Source organism: Pseudophryne corroboree, chromosome 4, assembly GCF_028390025.1.
Source record: "Pseudophryne corroboree isolate aPseCor3 chromosome 4, aPseCor3.hap2, whole genome shotgun sequence".
Taxonomy (NCBI): domain Eukaryota; kingdom Metazoa; phylum Chordata; class Amphibia; order Anura; family Myobatrachidae; genus Pseudophryne; species Pseudophryne corroboree.
In genome coordinates, this window is record NC_086447.1 from 419,535,277 (window position 1) to 419,557,642 (window position 22,366).

A 22,366-nucleotide genomic window follows, 5' to 3' on the forward strand; every position below is an offset into this window, starting at 1 on the left:
CGTATGAAACCCCTGGCAACGAGCATGACACCCTGAGCATGAAAACCCCTGGCACCGTGCATTTACCACCCTAGGCTTATACTCGAGTCAGTAATTTTTCCCAGTTTTTTGTGGTAAAATTAGGTGCCTCGGCTTATATTCGGGTCGACTTATACTCGAGTATAAACGGTAAATTAAAATGCAATACATTAGAGATGAGCGCCTGAAATTTTTCGGGTTTTGTGTTTTGGTTTTGGGTTCGGTTCCGCGGCCGTGTTTTGGGTTCGAACGCGTTTTGGCAAAACCTCACTGAATTTTTTTTGTCGGATTCGGGTGTGTTTTGGATTCGGGTGTTTTTTTCAAAAAACACTAAAAAACAGCTTAAATCATAGAATTTGGGGGTCATTTTGATCCCAAAGTATTATTAACCTCAAAAACCATAATTTACACTCATTTTCAGTCTATTCTGAATACCTCACACCTCACAATATTATTTTTAGTCCTAAAATTTGCACCGAGGTCGCTGTGTGAGTAAGATAAGCGACCCTAGTGGCCGACACAAACACCGGGCCCATCTAGGAGTGGCACTGCAGTGTCACGCAGGATGTCCCTTCCAAAAAACCCTCCCCAAACAGCACATGACGCAAAGAAAAAAAGAGGCGCAATGAGGTAGCTGTGTGAGTAAGATTAGCGACCCTAGTGGCCGACACAAACACCGGGCCCATCTAGGAGTGGCACTGCAGTGTCACGCAGGATGGCCCTTCCAAAAAACCCTCCCCAAACAGCACATGACGCAAAGAAAAAAAGAGGCGCAATGAGGTAGCTGTGTGAGTAAGATTAGCGACCCTAGTGGCCGACACAAACACCGGGCCCATCTAGGAGTGGCACTGCAGTGTCACGCAGGATGTCCCTTCCAAAAAACCCTCCCCAAACAGCACATGACGCAAAGAAAAAAAGAGGCGCAATGAGGTAGCTGTGTGAGTAAGATTAGCGACCCTAGTGGCCGACACAAACACCGGGCCCATCTAGGAGTGGCACTGCAGTGTCACGCAGGATGTCCCTTCCAAAAAACCCTCCCCAAACAGCACATGACGCAAAGAAAAAAAGAGGCGCAATGAGGTAGCTGTGTGAGTAAGATTAGCGACCCTAGTGGCCGACACAAACACCGGGCCCATCTAGGAGTGGCACTGCAGTGTCACGCAGGATGTCCCTTCCAAAAAACTCTCCCCAAACAGCACATGACGCAAAGAAAAAAAGAGGCGCAATGAGGTAGCTGACTGTGTGAGTAAGATTAGCGACCCTAGTGGCCGACACAAACACCGGGCCCATTTAGGAGTGGCACTGCAGTGTCACGCAGGATGTCCCTTCCAAAAAACCCTCCCCAATCAGCACATGATGCAAAGAAAAAGGTTAGGTGGTATACAATTATGGACGGACTGCCTGCCGAGTGCAGACACAGAGGTAGCCACAGCCGTGAACTACCGTACTGTACTGTGTCTGCTGCTAATATAGACTGGTTGATAAAGAGATGTCGTAGTAGTATGTATGTATAAAGAAGAAAAAAAAACCACGGTTAGGTGGTATACAATTATGGACGGACTGCCTGCCGAGTGCAGACACAGAGGTAGCCACAGCCGTGAACTACCGTACTGTGTCTGCTGCGACTGGATGATAAATGATATAAAAAATATATATATATCACTACTGCAGCCGGACAGGTATATATTATATATTATATAATGACGGACCTGCTGGACACTGTCTGTCAGCAGAATGAGTTTTATTTTTATAGAATAAAAAAAAAAACAACACACAAGTGAAGTCACACGACGAGTGTTTAACTTTTTCAGGCAATCACAATATAAGTATACTACTAACTATACTGGTGGTCAGTGTGGTCAGGTCACTGGTCAGTCACACTGGCAGTGGCACTCCTGCAGCAAAAGTGTGCACTGTTTAATTTTAATATAATATTATGTACTCCTGGCTCCTGCTATAACCTATAACTGGCACTGCAGTGCTCCCCAGTCTCCCCCACAATTATAAGCTGTGTGAGCTGAGCAGTCAGACAGATATATAATATATATAGATGATGCAGCACACTGGGCTGAGCCTGAGCAGTGCACACAGATATGGTATGTGACTGAGTCACTGTGTGTATCGCTTTTTTCAGGCAGAGAACGGATATATAAATAAACTGCACTGTCTGGTGGTCACTCACTATATAATATTATGTACTCCTGGCTCCTGCTATAACCTATAACTGGCACTGCAGTGCTCCCCAGTCTCCCCCACAATTATAAGCTGTGTGAGCTGAGCAGTCAGACAGATATATAATATATATAGATGATGCAGCACACTGGGCTGCGCCTGAGCAGTGCACACAGATATGGTATGTGACTGAGTCACTGTGTGTATCGCTTTTTTCAGGCAGAGAACGGATATATTAAATAAACTGCACTGTCTGGTGGTCACTCACTAGTAAACTCTCTGCACTCTCTACACTTCTACAGTACTCCTCCTAGTCCTAAGCTCCAGTAAATCTCTCTCTCTTATAATCTAAATGGAGAGGACGCCAGCCACGTCCTCTCACTATCAATCTCAATGCACGTGTGAAAATGGCGGCGACGCGCGGCTCCTTATATAGAATCCGAGTCTCGCGAGAATCCGACAGCGTCATGATGACGTTCGGGCGCGCTCGGGTTAACCGAGCAAGGCGGGAGGATCCGAGTCTGCTCGGACCCGTGAAAAAAACCATGAAGTTCGGGCGGGTTCGGATTCAGAGAAACCGAACCCGCTCATCTCTACAATACATACAATGTGTGATTCATGCTAACATAAACTCAGCACTTCCAAAAAACCTTCCTGGTTGAAGAAACAGATTCTTTAATTATTTTACATTTAAATATTCAAATACTCACGCTAATTGGAAATCTATTTCAGAGTAAAGCAATGCATTCTAAAGTACATGATTTTCTTACCATGTGGCTGGTATACAAGCTTGTATCCAAGAACTGGAGAGGTTGCTCTGTCCCAAGACACCCTGAACCTGGTGTACCATTCATCAGAAACTTGTAAATTTGTTGGTGCAAGCAAACCAACTAAAACACAATAATACAATACAATAGATTACAAACAAGTACATCAGCATGAAAAAGCAGCACAATATATAACAATATCTAACAATTTGAATATATGCATCCAATATATGCATGTGCACACAGTATGCAATGAAGTAAATAAGAGAATGGCAGGCAAAATTGCAGGACTCACAGAATCAAAAACATGTGCATTTAATATATTTTTGACATGTGTTGATGCATTCAACAGGATTCCATTGAATTTAATGATGTCTTGCTGAGCACATTTAAAGTAAACCAAAACTACATATGAAATGAAAGGACCTCTACTCTAAGTACAAAACTGTATGGTCCCTACAGTATATACTCTATATACAATCCAAATACAGGGACACTCTGGACATTAGCAACTTCGAATTGTAGAATATAATCTAAGTATAATAACTAAACTCCAGTTGATATACTTTACAGCTTGTATGTCTTATTGATAATATGAAGCAGTATAATAGCACAATCTACACACTAGATCCTTTCCTATGTAGATAATCTATTTTCCACAAATTGAATAATATTATACAAATGTTTAATGAACTGGCAATAATCTTAATTAACGAACATCCTGATGCTACCTTGCTTCTTAATTTGCACACTCGATCTATTTACACCTCAATACTTATTACAGTACACACCCATTTATAGGTCCTGGGTACTTCCCTAATCTGAGCTCAATTTTGCATGAGAAGATTATGGCTGAGAGCCAGATCCATGCCTCCAGAGTCATCAGATGTAAGAGACAGTTAATGTAAGAGACAATGCACTTTGAGACAATGGATGTAATTCAATTGTTTAAAAAGTCGGCTGGGTGTCTGTTTTTTCCTGTCTATTAGATAGGAAAAAACAGACTCCCAAATTACTTTTCAAACAATTTAATACCTCCCAATGATCCCAAACATGCAGTGCAGACCTAAGAACATTTCAGAGCTGAACAGTTCTGCAAAGAAGAGTTGGAAAACATCCTAAATATATATAAATCTAATATATCTTTCAAAAGCAAAAATAGCAAGACTATTGTAGCTGACTGCAAGAATTGTTTGGAAGCCATGATCTCTGCCAAAAGAATTGTTAGGTAGCGCCGACAGGGTGCCCAACTTTTTTAACATGCCACATTTACTATTTTATTTTTCTTTCAACCTGTTAAATCTATCAAATAACGAGAAACTGTTGATTAAAGTGTGCAGAAATATGTTATGTTTACGTTGTAGCCTGGTGGTGTTGTGTTAGTGGCTATTCACCTAGAGATTCAATGAGATATGCAATTTTACCAGGGATGCAAAAACATTTGCAATGCAGCTGCAGCCCAGGGACGTGCGGTGAGCTAAATGGCACAGAAGGCACTGGCTAGCAGCAGAGCTAGATTTACCACACAATATATGAGTCAGAGGGTGCATCTGGGCATTATACACAGGTGCAGCAGTATAAACTCCCGGTAATTTGGTGAGTTTTGATAAGAGATGTGTGGATAAGGTAGGCAGGGGAAGCACTGCCTCACCTGCCATAGACTTTTTACTCCAGAGTAAAAAAAGTCACAAACGTTAGTATGACAGAAAAGGCTCTGCCTCACCTTCCTCACCCCACTGCACGTCACTGTGTGTAGCCACAATCTTCCTCAGCCATGAAGGGCTGTATTTATTTGTAAGCCGCTGCTTCCCATGAATCTCAGGAGAAATGTAAAGCCGCATATACAATAAGGGCAATGCTGATGTCGGAGGTAGTGGAGCAAAATTTTGCTATGGCACATGCGTCCCAATTGTGTCAGTACAGAGTTTTGGTTGTCATTTCAGGCCCACGCACAGAGAAGTGTGTGGGCGTTCCTGACCGGTGATGTGGAGGTGTCTTAGTGCAGTGGGAGTGTCGGTGACAGTGGCTGTGTGCACAGGCGCTCAGCCTCTCACATCTGCACCTACCATAGGACTGGTAAAGGTTTAGATGGTGCAACCGATGGTGGCATGTGAGGATGCACCAGTTGGTATTACAGCCTGTACAGATGCTGCAAGTCAGTGTCTCAGTCCTTGTACAGATGTACACAAGGGACGGGCTTTGTAGTAGCATTTGCATAGCAGCAAATTGTCAGGTATGAAGTTACATCAGTCACATAACTGAAAGGGAAATGTATTAAACCTAAAGAGGAAAAGTGGAGAAATTGTCCATAGCAACCAATCAGATTCTACAATTTATCATGTACAATGTATTAAATGATAGCTAGAACCTGATTGGTTGTTCTGAGCAACTTCTCCACCTGCACTCTTTAGAAGATTCTGCCATCTTCCTCTTCCCCTGTGTAGCAGGAACTGCACTGCAAATACTCATTTAGACAGACACTGTTGTATATTGGGTTAGGAAAATGGCCCGCAGTAGCTAGAAGCCAGACCAGTCTTATAAGTGATGCATCCCACTGAACAGGTCATGCAGGTAACTAGGCTTAACAGGCAACAATAACAGGATAGAGCAAATAATAATGATGCAAGTAACATAACGGAGGCACCAGAACAGCCAAACAATGCTAATACAGATGGAGCACTGGCACAGGACTGGTTAGACAGAAACCAGGACTGGTGACATGGCACACATATAATAAGGCCACACAAATATATGACTGATGAAGCTTGCCTGCACAATAATAATAAGAGAGAATAGTACATAGATAAGTCAAGGTCAAGGGACTGAGAAGTCTGCAAGGTCAGGGACAAGCTAAAGGTCATGAAATTTAAGCAGTAACATTGATTTTAACTTGGATACATATGTGGCCCCTTTTCTATAAGGCTGTGGCAGCCTTCTTACTAGTTTATGTATTCTAATCCAAACAACTGCATGTGGAAACCTATTATGTTCACAGCTGTCACCACTGGTATTGGCCCGTACACCAGCCCCATGCTGTGTGCAAAGGTTCCTGCTGAGACAGAAGTCCTATCTCTATCCTGACATTAGGAAGTTGGTTTACATGACCAAAACACTTTGCCAACACAAAATACTGCATGGTCGTTTTCCAGTAACCACCCAGCCCGACCAATCTCTACACCATATCATTCTCCATCTGAGTGCAGATACCTGATCTGGCACATGTACAGAACCGGATTCCTTTCTTTGGTGCATGCGCAGTATTCTGGGACCACTAGATCCATGCCCATTGTGAGTTGCCCACTACTCCGAATTAGCTTCAATGCCGCCACAAAGCTCTGATACAAAAGGTCCTTTTCTAAGAATAATAATCAGGTATAAGCAGAGATGGCTAGAGAGTGAAGAACAAAGTCTGAGGAATACATACGTGAGTTTCACCTTCATTGTGTTGACATGCATCAGATCAGTGGGATGGCAGCACTATGCCAACAAATTTAACATGCTTCTTAAAGCATTTTAATGGCAGTCTAGCTGTAAACATGTTAGTAAATCAGCATGTTACTATCATACTGCCGACATCGTTAAAATGCTTTTACCTTGTTAGTCCCACTGACATACCATAGCCAGATTAAGGGGGGGATGCAGGGCATACTGTACCCCAGTCCCTCCTTTGTCAGTGGCCTCCTGGCCAGAGCACACTGATATCACTAGCTATCCCTCTTAATGCAAGAGCCAAAATGTGAGCAGGACTGTATGCAGTGAAGGCAGAGACACAGGAGTATCATGTTTCATGAGCTACTGACAGAGCTTTCTGACCAGAGGAGAGATGGCAGGGTGGAGAGAGCTGTAAGTGACACAGGGATCCCAGCTCCTCCTTCTCCCTGCCTGTGTGTCTGCCTCTGTGTACACTGTTATGCAACTATAGAGATAGAGACACACACAGAAAGTCCTGCGTACACTGTTATGGGTATAGAGATAGAGACACACACAGAATGTCCTCCTGAGTCCTGTCCCAGTATGTAAGTAGTACAGTATATGCTGATGCTATTCTTGCATGTGACAAGATAAATTATTTAATTTTTCTATGTGTATTTTAAGGTCATTTAAGTTGTCTTTGCTCCACTACACAAACATTTTATAAAATAATTGTCTTTTAATTAGGTGGAGCTACTGTATAAACAGTACCTAGGCATTATTAAACTATTAGTTTAAAACTAATAGACAAAATTGGTTTAAATTTAATATACACAATCTATTTCTCCCACCATGACCCATTCCAGGAGGGATATTTTAATTTAATTTATGATTGCAATCACCTCTGTTGAATACCTTTCTTATCAATTAAATAGTTCAACACAGGTGACGCCAATCATATATTAAGTGGGAAGTCAAGGTAGAGAGCATTTTGTCCCTCCTGAAATGGGACATATTGAGAGGTATGCACAATCTAATATACATCCCCCACCTTCCACCAGGGCCCCCCTGTCTTAAGTGCCCCGGGCACCCCCAAGGCTTAATGCGGCCATGTGACATTCTCCTGCCGATCTCTTGCATGTCAGCATAATGAATGTGGAGATGCTAAATGCATCCTAAGTCGGAGCCTGCTCTGGGACAAATACATTTTAGCATATGTCTCATAGAAGCCGTGTGTAATAGGACTCCTCGGGGTGTTACAGGTAAGGAATATAGCTTGGGTGAACTAGAAATACTTGCAGGGGTGAACTAGAAATACTTGCAGCAAGCAAACAGTATGATATTATAGGCATTACTGAAACTTGGTGGGATGAATCTCATGATTGGACAGTCAATCTAGAGGGCTATACACTGTTTAGGAGAGACAGACTAAATAAAAAGGGTGGAGGGGTGTGTCTTTACGTAAAGCCGTTTTTAAAACCTGATATACGGGAAGAAATTCAGGAGGGGACTGTAGACACTGTCGAGACATTATGGGTAGAAATGGCATGCAGGGAAAAAGGAATAAAAAAGTTAGTATTGGGTGTATGCTATAGGCCGCCTGGTATCAACGCATCTGATGAGGAATTGTTACTAAAGCAAATTGAAAGAGCAGCAGGAGTAGGAGACATAGTAGTGATGGGAGATTTTAACTATCCAGAGATAAACTGGAAAAACGATTCATGTGATACTGCTAGGGGCAATATGTTTTTAAACACACTTAATGATAACTACTTAGTCCAACTAATTGAGGAACCAACTAGGTACAATGCAATCTTAGACCTGGTATTAACAAACAATGGGGATTTGGTATCAGGTATTATAGTAGGGGAACCCATAGGAAACAGCGACCACAATATGGTCACATTCAATATCAGTTTCCATAAACAGTCCTATACTGGCTCAACTAGGACTCTAAACTTTAGCAAAGCAAATTTTGAAAAGATGAGGGTATTTTTCAGGGATATTGAATGGGAAGGTTTGTTTTTAGGAAAAAATACTACGGAGGAATGGGAGGTACTAAAATTCCTGCTAGCTAAAAATACACTCAAATTTATTCCTATGAGCAGCAAAAAAAAGGAATAAAAATCATAAACCGATGTGGCTTAACAAAAAGATTAAGGAACTTATGGGCAAGAAAAGGCGAGCATTTAAAAAATACAAATCTGACGGGGAAGCAGAGTCATTTCAGCACTATAAGGAATGTAACAAAATTTGCAAAAAGGAAATAAGAGCGGCTAAAGTAGATACTGAAAAACTAGTAGCAAAGGAAAGCAAAGCGAATCCCAAAAAATTCTTTAAATACATTAATAGCAAGAGATTAAAGAAGGAGAGTATAGGCCCTTTAAAAGACAAGTTGGGAGTCTTAAGCAAAAATGATAATGACATAGCGGACACACTTAATGAGTTTTTTTCAACAGTATTCACTAGAGAGGACCCAATTCAGGGACTGACACACAATCTCAATAATGAGAATATCCCACTGATAGGTACTTATTTAAGCGAGGAAGTAGTCTGTGACCGATTAAAACATTTAAAGATTAATAAATCACCAGGGCCCGATGGTATTCACCCAAGGGTTCTAATGGAGCTTCACTCTGAACTGGCAAAACCGCTATCTTTGATCTTTAATGATTCAGTTATATCAGGTATGGTTCCCAAAGACTGGCGTATAGCGGAAGTAGTGCCTATATTCAAAAAGGGAAGTAAAGCTGAACCAGGTAATTATAGACCAGTTAGTCTTACATCTATAGTGGGGAAAGTATTGGAAGGTATTCTAAGAGATAGTATTCAGAAGTTCCTTGAAGTTAATAAGGTCATTAAAAGGAATCAACATGGGTTTATGAAGGACAGATCCTGTCAAACCAACTTACTTGGCTTTTATGAAACAGTAAGCGCAAACCTAGATCAGGGTAAAGACGTGGATGTAATCTTTTTAGACTTTGCCAAAGCGTTCGATACTGTACCACACATGAGACTTATCTACAAGCTACAAGAATCAGGGCTAGGAAGCACAATATGCACTTGGGTCAAAAACTGGTTAGATAATAGGGAGCAGCGCGTTGTGGTTAATGGATCTTTTTCAACTTGGACTGAAGTGCTAAGTGGTGTGCCGCAAGGCTCAGTATTAGGACCACTATTGTTCAATATTTTCATTAACAACCTAGCAGAAGGTCTAGAGAGCATGGTGTCAATTTTTGCAGATGATACCAAATTGTGTAAGGCTATAAATACAGAGGAGGATGCCGAGTCTCTTCAGAACGACTTAGTTAAATTAGAAGCATGGGCAGCCAAATGGAGAATGCGCTTCAACACAGACAAGTGTAAGGTAATGCACTGTGGTAACAAGAACAAAAATTACACCTACCTACTAAATGGGGTAAAATTAGGGGATTCTGTACTGGAAAAGGACTTAGGTGTCCTCATAGATAGCAAGCTAAGCAGTAGTACCCAAAGTAGGACTGCAGCAAAGAAGGCTAATAAGATATTAGCATGCATAAAACGGGGTATTGATGCTAGGGACGAGAGTATTATACTCCCGTTATATAAATCACTAGTGAGGCCACACCTTGAATACTGTGTACAATTCTGGGCACCGTACTACAAAAAGGATATCCTGGAGCTAGAAAAGGTACAGAGGAGGGCGACAAAACTAATTAAGGGCATGGAGACGATGGAATACAAGGAAAGGCTTGAAAGACTAGGCATGTTTACATTGGAAAAGCGGAGACTAAGAGGGGATATGATCAACATCTACAAATATATAAGGGGACAATACACAGAGCTTGCGCGAGACCTGTTTTTGGTTAGATCAACACAGAGGACTCGTGGACATTCGCTCAGGTTAGAGGAGAGGAGATTCCACACAATACGGCGTAAAGGCTTTTTCACGGTAAGGACGATACGTGTTTGGAATTCCCTGCCCGAGGGAGTTGTAATGACGGAATCTGTCAACACCTTTAAGAATGGGTTAGATAAATTCCTAATCGATAAGGATATCCAGTGGTATGGTGCATAGTCATGCATTATAGTTACTATAAATAGGGATAAAATGCAACGGCTGACAGCAGCATCAGTCAGAAATTTTAGTCAAATCATCATGCATAGGAGACCACAAATAGGTTGAACTCGATGAACAATTGTCTTTTTTCAACCTCAGATACTATGTTACTATGTTACTTATTTTGACTTATTTTATTTACTGTTATATGTATGAAGCCACAGCCTTTCTGACGTATCAGGCATGCTTTTGTTTGGTTTTAATTGTTAACTTCAGAGTTCCGCTGTTTCAATGGTTTTGAACTTGAGTGAGCAATCTGTATTTGTATGTTGCAATATAGAGTATGATTAAAGAGCATTGGATTCCTTGTACAGATTGTGCTAAAACAGCTTGTGTCAATATTAAATACGTAAATATACAAATATTTTTTAACTTGGTACTATTACATTTTAGTTGTCTTCCATGAGGATTCCACAATGTAATTATTGGGCTTCACCTAACACAATATTAAACTATAAATAATAGTATTTCTCATGGATGGAAAATGTACAAATCATACTTTACATTTTGAGACATATATTAACATATACTGTACATTGCCAAATCTTTACCTGTCCTTCCATTTCCAGTCAGTTGTCCTCCATCACCATCTGCATACACAGCAACCACCGTGATTTTATATGGAGTGTCTGACAACAATGGCTGTAAGATCACATTGTTCCTTCTGCCAGGTACTGTTGTCTTAAATAAAAGTACAGTACAAGGAAAATAAGTATAGAAAAAGTCATGTATGTCTTTATCCTGAATTAGAGATGTGCTGCATCGGATTTACCCGGTTCTCTTCACCAAACTAGCACAAGTTTGAATTTATCCAGATTTATCTTATTGGCTATACAAAACATGTGAGAGCTGATAGCCAATAAGATGCCATTTTGTAAGAACCGAGTAAAACCGAGTAAATCCAAACCCACACATCTCTGTTCATTCCAATACAGTACGTATATAAGACTGAGAGATGTATCAAACATTCTAAAGAGGACAAGTGTAGAGGTTGCCAATAGCAACTTATCAATAGCGATCATGTGTCTGGTACATTCTATAAAACGATAGCTACAGTAGAAGCTGACTGAAGATTTGTTATGGCTCCCAAACCACAATCTATCAAGTACTAAAGGACTCGCTGTAAAGCATTGTTTTTGATTGTATTGTATACTATACAATAGGTCTATCATTAGATGGAGGTAAGGGTGTGAAGGGAAAATAAAGAACCATTCATCTCAATACAGTACAAGAAATCTGGCCAGCACATATAGTACATACTGAGATTTTATTCTGACAAAACCACTGTAAACACTGGAGTTCAAATCTAATGTATTGTACATCTGTTTTACAAAATGTACATAAAATATGCCGCCTTACAATAGAAACCAGACTGTCTGCATAATAGGTAACATATGGCTAGAAGTGGTGTGACACAGTATTGTGCCTGGGTTGGCTCTAAGTCAGATAGTGCCTATGCTGCATTCTTAGGACCCCAGAGTGTAAACGGTGCTCTGATGCATGAACCACGCTTTGTATTAAAAAAATCATTAAAGTACCTTAAAGGAAATAAAAGTGTGTTTAATTGTTGCAATACAATTTGAGTTGTTCACTGAAATGCTGCTTTCCTAGTCTCCAGTCTGATGGACAAAGTGAAAGTGTAAACCAGTCCAAATCAGTCCCTAGCTCACCGAGATTCACCTTACATAATAGAATGATTTGTGCCTCACTGTCATATAAACATGGGTTTCTGAGCCTGCATACAGATCACACTTTCAGTAGATGACTTTTCATAACTCCAAATATGACCAGGAGAAGCTGGAGAATCCTTTCCACTGATGATAGGTCGCATTTAACTTGCTGTATGTAGACAACTCCCGCGTTCTGTATCCTCATTCCGAGACGGACGCAGCCGTAATGTAAGGTGCAATGCAGCAATGTTTTTCATTTGTGCATGCATCTGATTCACAGAGTTGTAATACAATTTTAGATGCACGGTAGCAGAAATGTATGAGCATTCCTGGGCAGTGAGTGGGTGGTAATGGGGTGGCGAAATAGGCATGTTGCTGATAGTGGTTGCAGTCATAGAAGTAGAATTGTTCACACAGAAGGCCATATGCAGACGAATAATATGTACCTGCCGTAGGGCTTGTCCAAGTTGGATGGATCGACTGATGGTGTGTCTAAATGCACCGAGTGGTATTTCGGCATCTACAGATGCTGAAATTGGGAGTCTCAGTCCTTGGACATTCAAACTTGTAAATTTAACCTGCGGAATAGCTTTGTAGTAGCATTTGCATAAGTCGCACATGAAACTGCAGCAAAAGATGCATACACGCACATGGCTGCATCTGACTCAGAATTGGACCCTTTCCTTGTACTGGAGCAGTGTTATCTCAATCCAGCAAGATTTCTGGACTGTCGGCGGCTGTGTGACGTCACTGAGCGATATGAGCGGTCATATCGCTCAGTGTGTCCGGACAGCCGCCGACCGCCCGGCCCGGGAGGGGAAACACTAGACGACGTCGCTCATAAAGCGACGTCTTCTAGTGTGTATGGACAATAAGTGTATCTACCATGCTTCAATTGTCTTTAATGACTGTATAGATATATATAACCTAACAGTCGGACAGATTTGTCACTTTGAAAGACAAAAATCTTACATATTCATCGATGGGATCACCAACAGTTGGCGAATAGATAATTCGATATTGCTGAACTGGACCATCAGCATGATCCCAGTTTACTGAAAGACTGTTGGTTGTCTCTCCAAAAACTTTAATGTTTTTTGGTCCACTGCGAGGTACTGCAAGAAAAAAGAACAAAACAATTATGAGCCTGTATATTACACTTAATATTTGTTTAACAGCAATGTCGAAATAAGTATTATGAACATGAGAGCACAGGAAATTCAGAAATTTCCAACCACACTTTGAGTGTCTGGTTACTTTACAAGTTCTTTGTAGTACAACGCTGCCAGCTAGGACATACTAACAGATTATTAAGAAATAAACCTACCGCAGTATGAACAAAATGTGGAAAAAGGGATGCCACAAGCATTTGGAAAGCTCCACGTTTCTGGAGGGATTTTCAAAGTAGTCAGCAAAAGTGGGGGAAATTCTAATATAACACAGAGCTGAACTTTCCATTCCAAAATCTTTAGAACACTGCAGACCAGTTACAGTCTCCTCAAAATAAGTGAGACTATTAGTTTCAATGATAATATAGTCTAATTCTTTTTTCAGCCAATGAGAAAACACCAGCAGGCAGGTCCTTCTGGTGGTCTCCATAGGAGACATCAATAAAAGCATTGTTAGTTTGATACTGGCAGAAGTATATGGTTTACCTGTGCCAAAGAAACCTTGGCATGCTCTTGGTGTGCTTTATATGCAAAGATAGATTCTTGTACAAATCTCCAATGTTGGTAACTTTGCCAGGAACATGCCAATAGAAGTTACAAAATACTTACACCCAACACTAAAAGCATCCATTTGGGTGGAAGTTCAAAAGTTATACTCCATGGGGTATGATATCTAATATACAATTTAATTAGAATTGACATTTAAGGAACTTTAGCATTGTGATAATGTTAAGTGTACAGTATAACAAACAAGAAATTTGTGTACAGTATTGCATATCTAATATCAGTGCTATTTTTCAGCAGGTACAAGCAAGTAAGTTGTTCATGAACCACCCTTTAACAATAGCATAACCAGTTGCTCCGGAACCAGTCTTGCACCAAAAAATTTTTTTTTCCATAAGGTTTTATTTTAAGGTTTCCTCTGAGTGACTTCTTTTGTAAATGCTATAATACTATATATATATATATATATATATATATATATATATATATATATATATATATAAAAACAATACTCTCTCTCTGTGCTATTTGAGTATAACTAATGTGGTGATAAAGATTTATGACTGGCAGCCTAATTCACCTAAGTTCCTTGCTAGGAGGAACTGACAAAAGAAATATACGACAATAGGCGAGCTGGCACCTGAGGGTTGAGTCAACACCCTGTTTTACAAAAGGCACTTATGATTCACACCTTTAAGAGCCAAAACGTGGTGGCAACATGTTCCATCCTAAAATGTATTATTATATACATAAAAACAAGTTCAAAGTCCATGGTTCATTTGTAAAAGGAGTAATAAGTCGCTCCAAACTTAGTGTATTTCCATTTAAGATGTCGAGGACAATAGTAGGTGAATCTCTACAGTCTCCTCTATTTCTTCAATATATATTCAGAGGTGACATCATAAAGGAAGAACAAGAATACACAACGCGTTTCATCTTATAATAAGACTTCATCAGGGGTACATCTTAACTGTATGGTAAGTATTATAAAAAATAAGCAGATATGGATACCCATGGATATCCATAGGGTATCCATATCCACTTATTTTTGATAACCATCCCAATCTGCAAAGGGTGGTGCCTCTACTGCGTATGGCAATACAGTGGAGTTTTACAATAGTAGGAAAGGAGATGTGACCACACCCATAGTTGGGTAGTCACACCCCCAGTATGCTGTTGCCCAACCCCCATCCTAATTCCATCTCTGCAATTATTGTGAGGTAAGCATTTATATATTAGAAATATGTAATTTGAGTTTGTAATACTGGAAAATTTATTGGAAATATAAGTATAAGGCATCTGCCCTTTTGCCTTTTTATATATAAATTATTACAAAAGCATTATTATTATTTTAGGGTTGATTATTTGAGGCAATTTCAAACAAACTGAACATACTTCATGTAAATGCCAGTTTTCTGTTTTTAGCTAAACTTTAAACATTTGTAGAAATATGATAAGCTCTTTGCGTCTGTTTCATCTTAAGAACAAAATCAATACCACACTTATATACAAGAGCAAAAGTGCTGTGATAGTTTAGGAATGGAAAAAGCCACTGTATTTGTCCATGTTAATGTCTTGCTGGAAATGGGGAAAATCAGATTCTGTTCAGTAACATCTATCATCCTCTTTTTTCTTGTTCTTGCAAAGTATGCAATATATACGATTTTGGGTGGTTTTTGGTAATTGTAAGTTAATGCAAACATTTTGTGACAAGAAAATACTATCCGCAGTTACCTGTAGGTTCTATTTTCAAATGTCATTATGTTTTGAAATTTTTGCGGGCCGTGCACATGTCTAATGCACAGAGATCATATGGGTGTGTTATGGAAGAGTCATGCAACTCAAGTGTTTGCGTACAGAGAAGCTTAATCGCTTATATTGGAGGCCATACTCAGATGAGAATCTGCTCCTGACATAGGGCAGCTGCAAGTTTCCATGGTCTAAAGATGCAGTATTAGCATAAAGTTGCAGACATGAGACCGGCGGAAGATGCGCAAACAGATTCAGCTTTTATTATCTTTGTTCTAGATCAAGTATACAGAAACCCTTCCATAGAAATGCAGTGTTTGCCCCTGCACAGAACTGTAAAGCTTTTGTCTCCCAGTAAAACTATTTCTTTTTTCCACAGCAATAGTGGAAATCAGGCATTTTCATAGTTTCAATAGGACACTACTGTATATAGAGGATGCAGTTAAAAAACCGGCTGTCGGGATCCCGGCATTCAGGAGACCAGCGTCAGAATCCCAATAGCTGGTGAAATACCGCTGGATGGAATCCCGATATCCACAGGGTATTCCCACTTGGTTGGTGGGTCCACGCCACCAACTGGGTGGGAATTTAACCTGTGGCAAGCAAGCGAGCCTCTGGGCCCGAAGCATGACCAACGCAGCGAGCCCGCGAGGGGACTCGATGCCTCGCTGACGGGATTCCGAAAGACAAGATGCCATTGTTGGTATACTGACAGCAGTCATTCCATCTGTCGGTAAAACATACAGATTCCGTATATAGAACAATATTAAAAATAACCATTGTACAGTACATACGTGTTTTTCCTTCTCCGTCGCTTGGGTTCCCTTCTCCATCAGCATACATGGCCACCACACTTACAGAGTAAGGGGTATCAGGAGTCAGGCGTTCTAGTAACACGTTGCGAGTATTGCCGGGAACCACAACCTTGAGAAAAACATGAAATATTATGTATTATTCTTTCAAATATAAATGTATTTATTACTTATTAACAGTTTCTTATATAGCACAGCAAATTTCATTGCGCTTTACAACTGGACACAATGATAAGACAAAACTGGGTAACAACAAACAGTCAGAGGTAGGAAGGCCCTGCTTGCAGGCTTACAATCTATGGGGAAACAGGCATTGATACACAAGGATAGGTGCTAGCTATTGAATAGTTGTCCACCAGATTGCAAAGGTTCTTGGTGGACTGCATGATATCACAACACAGCAATGATGAACCAGGGTCGGGAGGAAGGAAAAGTGAAGAAAGAGAAAATATGTGGCAGATATGTGTGGATTGTACAGTAGGGATTTAATTGGATAAGAGCGTTTATGAAGGTAATGTGAGTGGTTCTGGAAGTTGATGAGCTCTCCTGAATAGGTAAGTTTTCAGGCAACGCTTGAAGGTTTGGAGACTAGAGGAAAGTCTTATTGTACGTGGTAGGGAATTCCACAGAGTGGGTGCAGCCCAAAGAAAGTCCTGCAATCTTGCATGGGAGTAAGTAATGAGTGTGGATGAGAGACGAAGATCTTGTGAAGAGCGAAGGGGATTACTTGGGAGATATTTTGAGATAAGAGAAAAGTGTTTTATATTGGATACGGTAGAATACAGGTAAATATCATGCAAGTCCTGTCTAGATTTAAAATGCTGATTTATTTCCTAATAAATTTTATGATCTCAAACAACCATTAAATTATAATTTCGAAAATAACTGTTAGTACACAATTACTCTTTGCAGACACTTATTTCCATACAAACTAACAAGTACAACATGTCATTAGACTAAATATTCTTGTGACAAAATATTACTTACAGATTCTGTAACTTGTGTTCCAAGAAGTGGGGAATAGTTGACTTTGTACTGCTGCACAAGCCCAGGGGCAGGATCCCAGCGGACGTTCAGTGTGTTGGGTGTAGGGTTGTATACTTGTAGATTTTTAGCAAGTCCTCGTACCACTACATTCAAAAGTTGATAAACAAAAAGTAGTAGTGTCACTTTTGCAACTTCATTATATTAAGCAAAATGCAGGTGTATTTATCAAAGCATGGAATGAAATAAAGTGGAGAAAAATAAAGGACCAACCAATGAGTTCCTAATTGTAATTTTTCAAACAGAGAGGTAAATTTACTAAAGCTTCTAAAAAAGGGAATTGGTGATGATGCCCATAGCAACCAATCAGATGCTGTCTATCAATTCTCTATTGCCTTTTAGAAAATGATAGACAGCATCTGATTGGTTGCTATGATCAACATCACCAATTCTCTGTTTTAGAAGCCTTAGTAAATTTACCCCATAGCCTGTAAAATGAGAGTTAGAAGCTGATTGGATGGTGCTTTATCTCTCCTTTTTTTCTATCCATGTTTTAATCATTTAACTGGCTAATATTTTTTTCCAAAAAACGCAAAGAAATTGTTGGCTTTTTTATGATTGAATTAGGTTAAGAACACTTATTTAAAATATATCCAATATGATTTTTTATTAAGAGAACAAAAACAATTTCTAAAAAAATAAATTTGGAACAACGGTAAAAGCATAGATGGTCGGAACATCGCGACCATTGCAACTTTACTTTTTTCAGCACCTGCTTTTCTCTGTAGCCTCCGAGGGTCAGAGGAAAGGTAAAGGGCAGTTTTTTTACATTTCTCCACTGCTAATGTCTGCAACCGCTGGCTAGGGGATGCTGCTGGGATGACCAATCAGCAGTGGTCGGCAACACGACAGGCACTGGGAGGCGGTGGAACCAGGAAGCAAAGGGACCAGCGTCAATTGCAGTAAGATTCTTTCCCTGCAGCTGCACAGTGGGCTTTCTGACAGGTCACATCAGATGTGAGCACGTCAAGGAAAGATTTCATCTGGTGCGACCATGCCAGGCGAGTGGTTAATAAATACCCCCTAGGTATTTGTAGATATCATGTTTTGATCCTTAAAACTCCTCAGACTAGCAGCAGTGACTATATAATGAAATAATATTATATTGCAGGTAACATACAACACATACATGAAAGACTACTATATTATTTTCTTACTTTTCTTTTTCAGTTATTTATTTTTATTCTTGAGATGAGTGGAACTGGAATCTCATATTTATTATTGTCTACACTTAAAATATATTTTTTAATTGTCCTCTGTTTGGTTGACTGAAACTCTGACTTCATCTCCAATTAAATGTTTGAGGCATTTTAGGCATTTAAGTACATTTAAAATATAGAGGGCTCCTGCTTATGAAATATATCCACTTATAGAGATTCTTTTATACCTTGTAGAGAGTTCAAACAATAACCCATCAACGGCATGGGACAGATCAATGAAGATGATATGAAGGAAAGCTTTCAATGTGACATTCCTGTTGATGCTTAAAGATGCCTGTAGATGATAACATACTGAAGTACCTACCCCACTGACAGTTCATAATGAATTTGGTATACTCTGGGTGGTAAACACCGTGGAGGTGAAGCGAAATGGTGCTAATGAGGTAAAGCTATGATGATACAAATGTATAATATCACACGTCCATACCCGTAAAACATTGCTTGTAATGTTTTTAGAATTTGGAATATTTCATTTTGGTTTTAACTAGGTGGTTGGAATATTGCATGGTTTCTTTAATCTTGGTTTCTTTAATCTTCAACTATTTCATGTAAATACAAATATTCTTACAATTCTGTAGCCTTCATATACCAGGTTATCTCTCTATGTACAGTTTTTATAGGTATTCATAATTTTATAATTTTACACATTCAGGTATTACAACATGTAGCTCATTATGGTTTTCTGTACAGTGCATACATTAGGTAAGCAGAAGTAAGCATTTGTCACTTACATGTCTTTCCAGTTTCAGACATACGGCCACCATCTCCTTCAGCATAAACAGGGACCACAGTCACTGTGTAGGACGTGTCAGGCTGAAGACTTCTGAGTACGGAATAGATGGTATTTCCAGGAACGGTGACCTGTAGACACAGAGTATACATATTACACTGTACATTGTAAGGTATTGTCATATTCTGTATATGTCTTCATTTTCCAACCATCACCACCATATGAAATGAAAAGAAATATGGCTGATCAAGTGGTGGATATTCAGGACCTTCAGATTGTTTTCTGGTAGGAGTGTTTAATAAAAGGATCCATATTCAGCTCTTTAGCATGGCTCAGCCAAAAGAATATGACTACTGTAGGAGATAACTGCTCAAAACTGGAAATTAGCAATATTAAATATAATAACACAGAAATACACAAGTGAAGGATGTTTTATTATTAAATATATTATTTAATAATCTGTACCGTATAAATAGGGAAGGCTACTGGAACATGGGAATGTGACTGCACCAATAAGCAGCAGTAGTGTGGACACTATAAAGCCCAGAGGTGGTGGTGGGGAGGGGTTGATGATCCCGGTCTATCAGCACACACTACTTTCTTCTGGGAATGAGCCGTGATGAATTGTTAGGTTTTCCTTGCCCCAAGCATACTCAGAAGTGCAGAACAGAGGCTACAAGAATACACCCCTTCTGCCTAGTGAGTGATAGGACAGTCTCAAACAACTGCCTACATGCTCTGCATGGCACAGGTTAATTGTAAGAGAAAATATTACTGGTAATCAATCTAAAGAAGAAATATAAGTGTTTACCACATCTTCACTTCCTCCGGCAGTTGGCACGTAAAAGATCTTATACTGACGTACATTCCCTTCTGCTGGCTCCCAACGCACATTTAAAGTACTTGTAGTGGGATCATACACTCTGAGATTTTTTACTGTAGAAAGAGGCTCTGAAATACAATGATGTGCATCTGTTACTATCAGCGCATATGATTTACTGAAACCTGAGTAATAAATCCTCTACATGTAGTGCGCTGTAGTGTTCTCATGTTGCAATACATTTTCAGTTTGATTAGTATTGGGCTTATAATGATTGATGCTGTAAATCATTATTGGCCTGATTTTGAGTAGGGAGTAAAGCAAAAAAAAATAAATAAATTAGAGCTAGTAACTGTTTAGATTTGAAGTGGGAAGGTGGGGGGGGGGGGGGGGGGGAGGGTCAAAACTCAAATCTAAATTGCTGTGTAAAAATAAAGCTATCCAGTATTTGTGGGCTATATACAAAACCAGACAGTGTTTACTCTGCATGAAAAAACAACAGCAACAACAACAACAACAACAACAACACAGTATTTTCACCCCTTGAATTGCAACATGATTGCAACTTGGTATGCCCTATATTTTTTACTGGGCAGGAATCCTGCAGCTCACTAGTTCTGTAACATACTGTATAGAAGCTGGGGAGTGGGCATAGAGCAGCCGTGGCCAACCTGTGGCTCTTGAGCCGCATGCGGCTCTTTCTTTATTCAAATGTGGCTCCCAACACTGAGTCACCTGACCACAACAGATCCTGGAAACTGGTGCACTCCAACCAGAAACACAGCAGCACTACAGCGACTGAAAACTGTGGGAGCCAGATACTGGGCTGTAGTGACATATGAGGGTGGGCTGGAGTGACACAGAAGGATCCTGGCAGGAGAGACATAATGGGGGAGCTGACTGGAGTGATAAAGGAGAGTGCTGGCAGGAGTGACACAGTGGGGAGCTGGCTGGAGTGACAAAAAAGAATCCTGGCAGGAGAGACACAATGGGGAGCTGACTGGAGTGACACAGGAGGGAGCTGGCTGGAGTGACACATTGACACATGGGGGAGCTGAGGTGTATTATGTGAATATAGCTTTTTCAATATATTTTATGTGGATCTGGATTTTTTAATTATTTTATGTGGAAGTGTCTTTTTCAATGTATTTTATGTTGATTCTGGCTTTAAAATGTATTTTATGTGGATCTGGCATTTTCATTGTATTTTATACCATGGGGTGTGGCCTAGCAGGCATAAGGTCACACCCCATTTTTGCACACGCGCCTTTGGCTTGATGTCGGCTCTTTGACGTACCTAAAAATATTTTTTGGCTCTTTATCTCTGACTGGTTGGCCACCGCTGGCATAGAGCATCATGATGCACTGATAAAAATGGCTATATTCTGGGTGATGGGGCTCTGGATGAACCCTCATTTTTTTGTGTATGCTTACTAAATAGTATATTAGGCTCTATAAAGTAAAGCAAAACAAATACTAATGAGGGACCTTGTGACTGGTTTTACATAAAGGAAATCTAAAACCTGAGCTCCAGAGAAGATACAACTTCAATAAAAAACAAAATGTAAATAAAAAGAAAAAAACAACTTACTGGTTTTCCCTTTCCCTGAGATTCTTCCTCCTTCTCCTTCAGCATAACGTGAAGCCACAGCTATATTGTATGGTGTATCAGGCTGGAGTCCCTGCAGCACAACACTGTTCTGCTTTGCGCCAACTGTTACCTAACGAGCCAATAAATATAACACTGCAGTAAATCCAGGTTTTCTATATCCCACTCACAGCCACTGTTCCAAGAACAATATTACTTATGCCTCTTGTTGGCTGTGTATAGACTCTAAATTTACATGCATATTTTTAAAGATTGCATTTATTAATGATGATGGCTGCCAAAAGATGCCAGAGTATCCTACAATGAAAGTGATTTACAGTAAAGCCTTCTTGAAATGCAATAAAAACAGCACTGCCTAATAAAACAAAACAATGATGGCTTTAATCATCACGCAAGAAACAGTGGTGTACAAATGCAAATCAATCCTTTTACATTTATTTTGGATAACTATAGACTGTATCTATATAATCACTGGTACAAAGACACATCTATCATGTATGACTTACAGTAAGTAGAGCCCTTCACTTTATAAATCTTTGGGTAAGGTGGGCTCAAACATAGAAACATAGAAT

General features: G+C 39.9%; 1 protein-coding gene across 4 annotated transcripts in view; it reads right to left on the bottom strand.

The window, feature by feature from the left end:
• COL12A1 (collagen type XII alpha 1 chain) overlaps positions 1-22,366 on the bottom strand; it is a 248,292-nt gene that overhangs the window by 85,862 nt on the left and 140,064 nt on the right. For all 4 annotated transcript variants that reach the window (XM_063916822.1, XM_063916821.1, XM_063916824.1 and 1 more), the window contains 8 exons: positions 21,777-21,906; positions 20,177-20,316; positions 19,367-19,496; positions 17,359-17,501; positions 16,354-16,483; positions 13,110-13,252; positions 11,019-11,148; positions 2,961-3,080 (listed from right to left, as the gene is read on the bottom strand). In XM_063916822.1, coding sequence (XP_063772892.1) covers positions 2,961-3,080; positions 11,019-11,148; positions 13,110-13,252; positions 16,354-16,483; positions 17,359-17,501; positions 19,367-19,496; positions 20,177-20,316; positions 21,777-21,906 — 1,066 coding nt within the window. The remainder of the gene's footprint in view (positions 1-2,960; positions 3,081-11,018; positions 11,149-13,109; positions 13,253-16,353; positions 16,484-17,358; positions 17,502-19,366; positions 19,497-20,176; positions 20,317-21,776; positions 21,907-22,366) is intronic.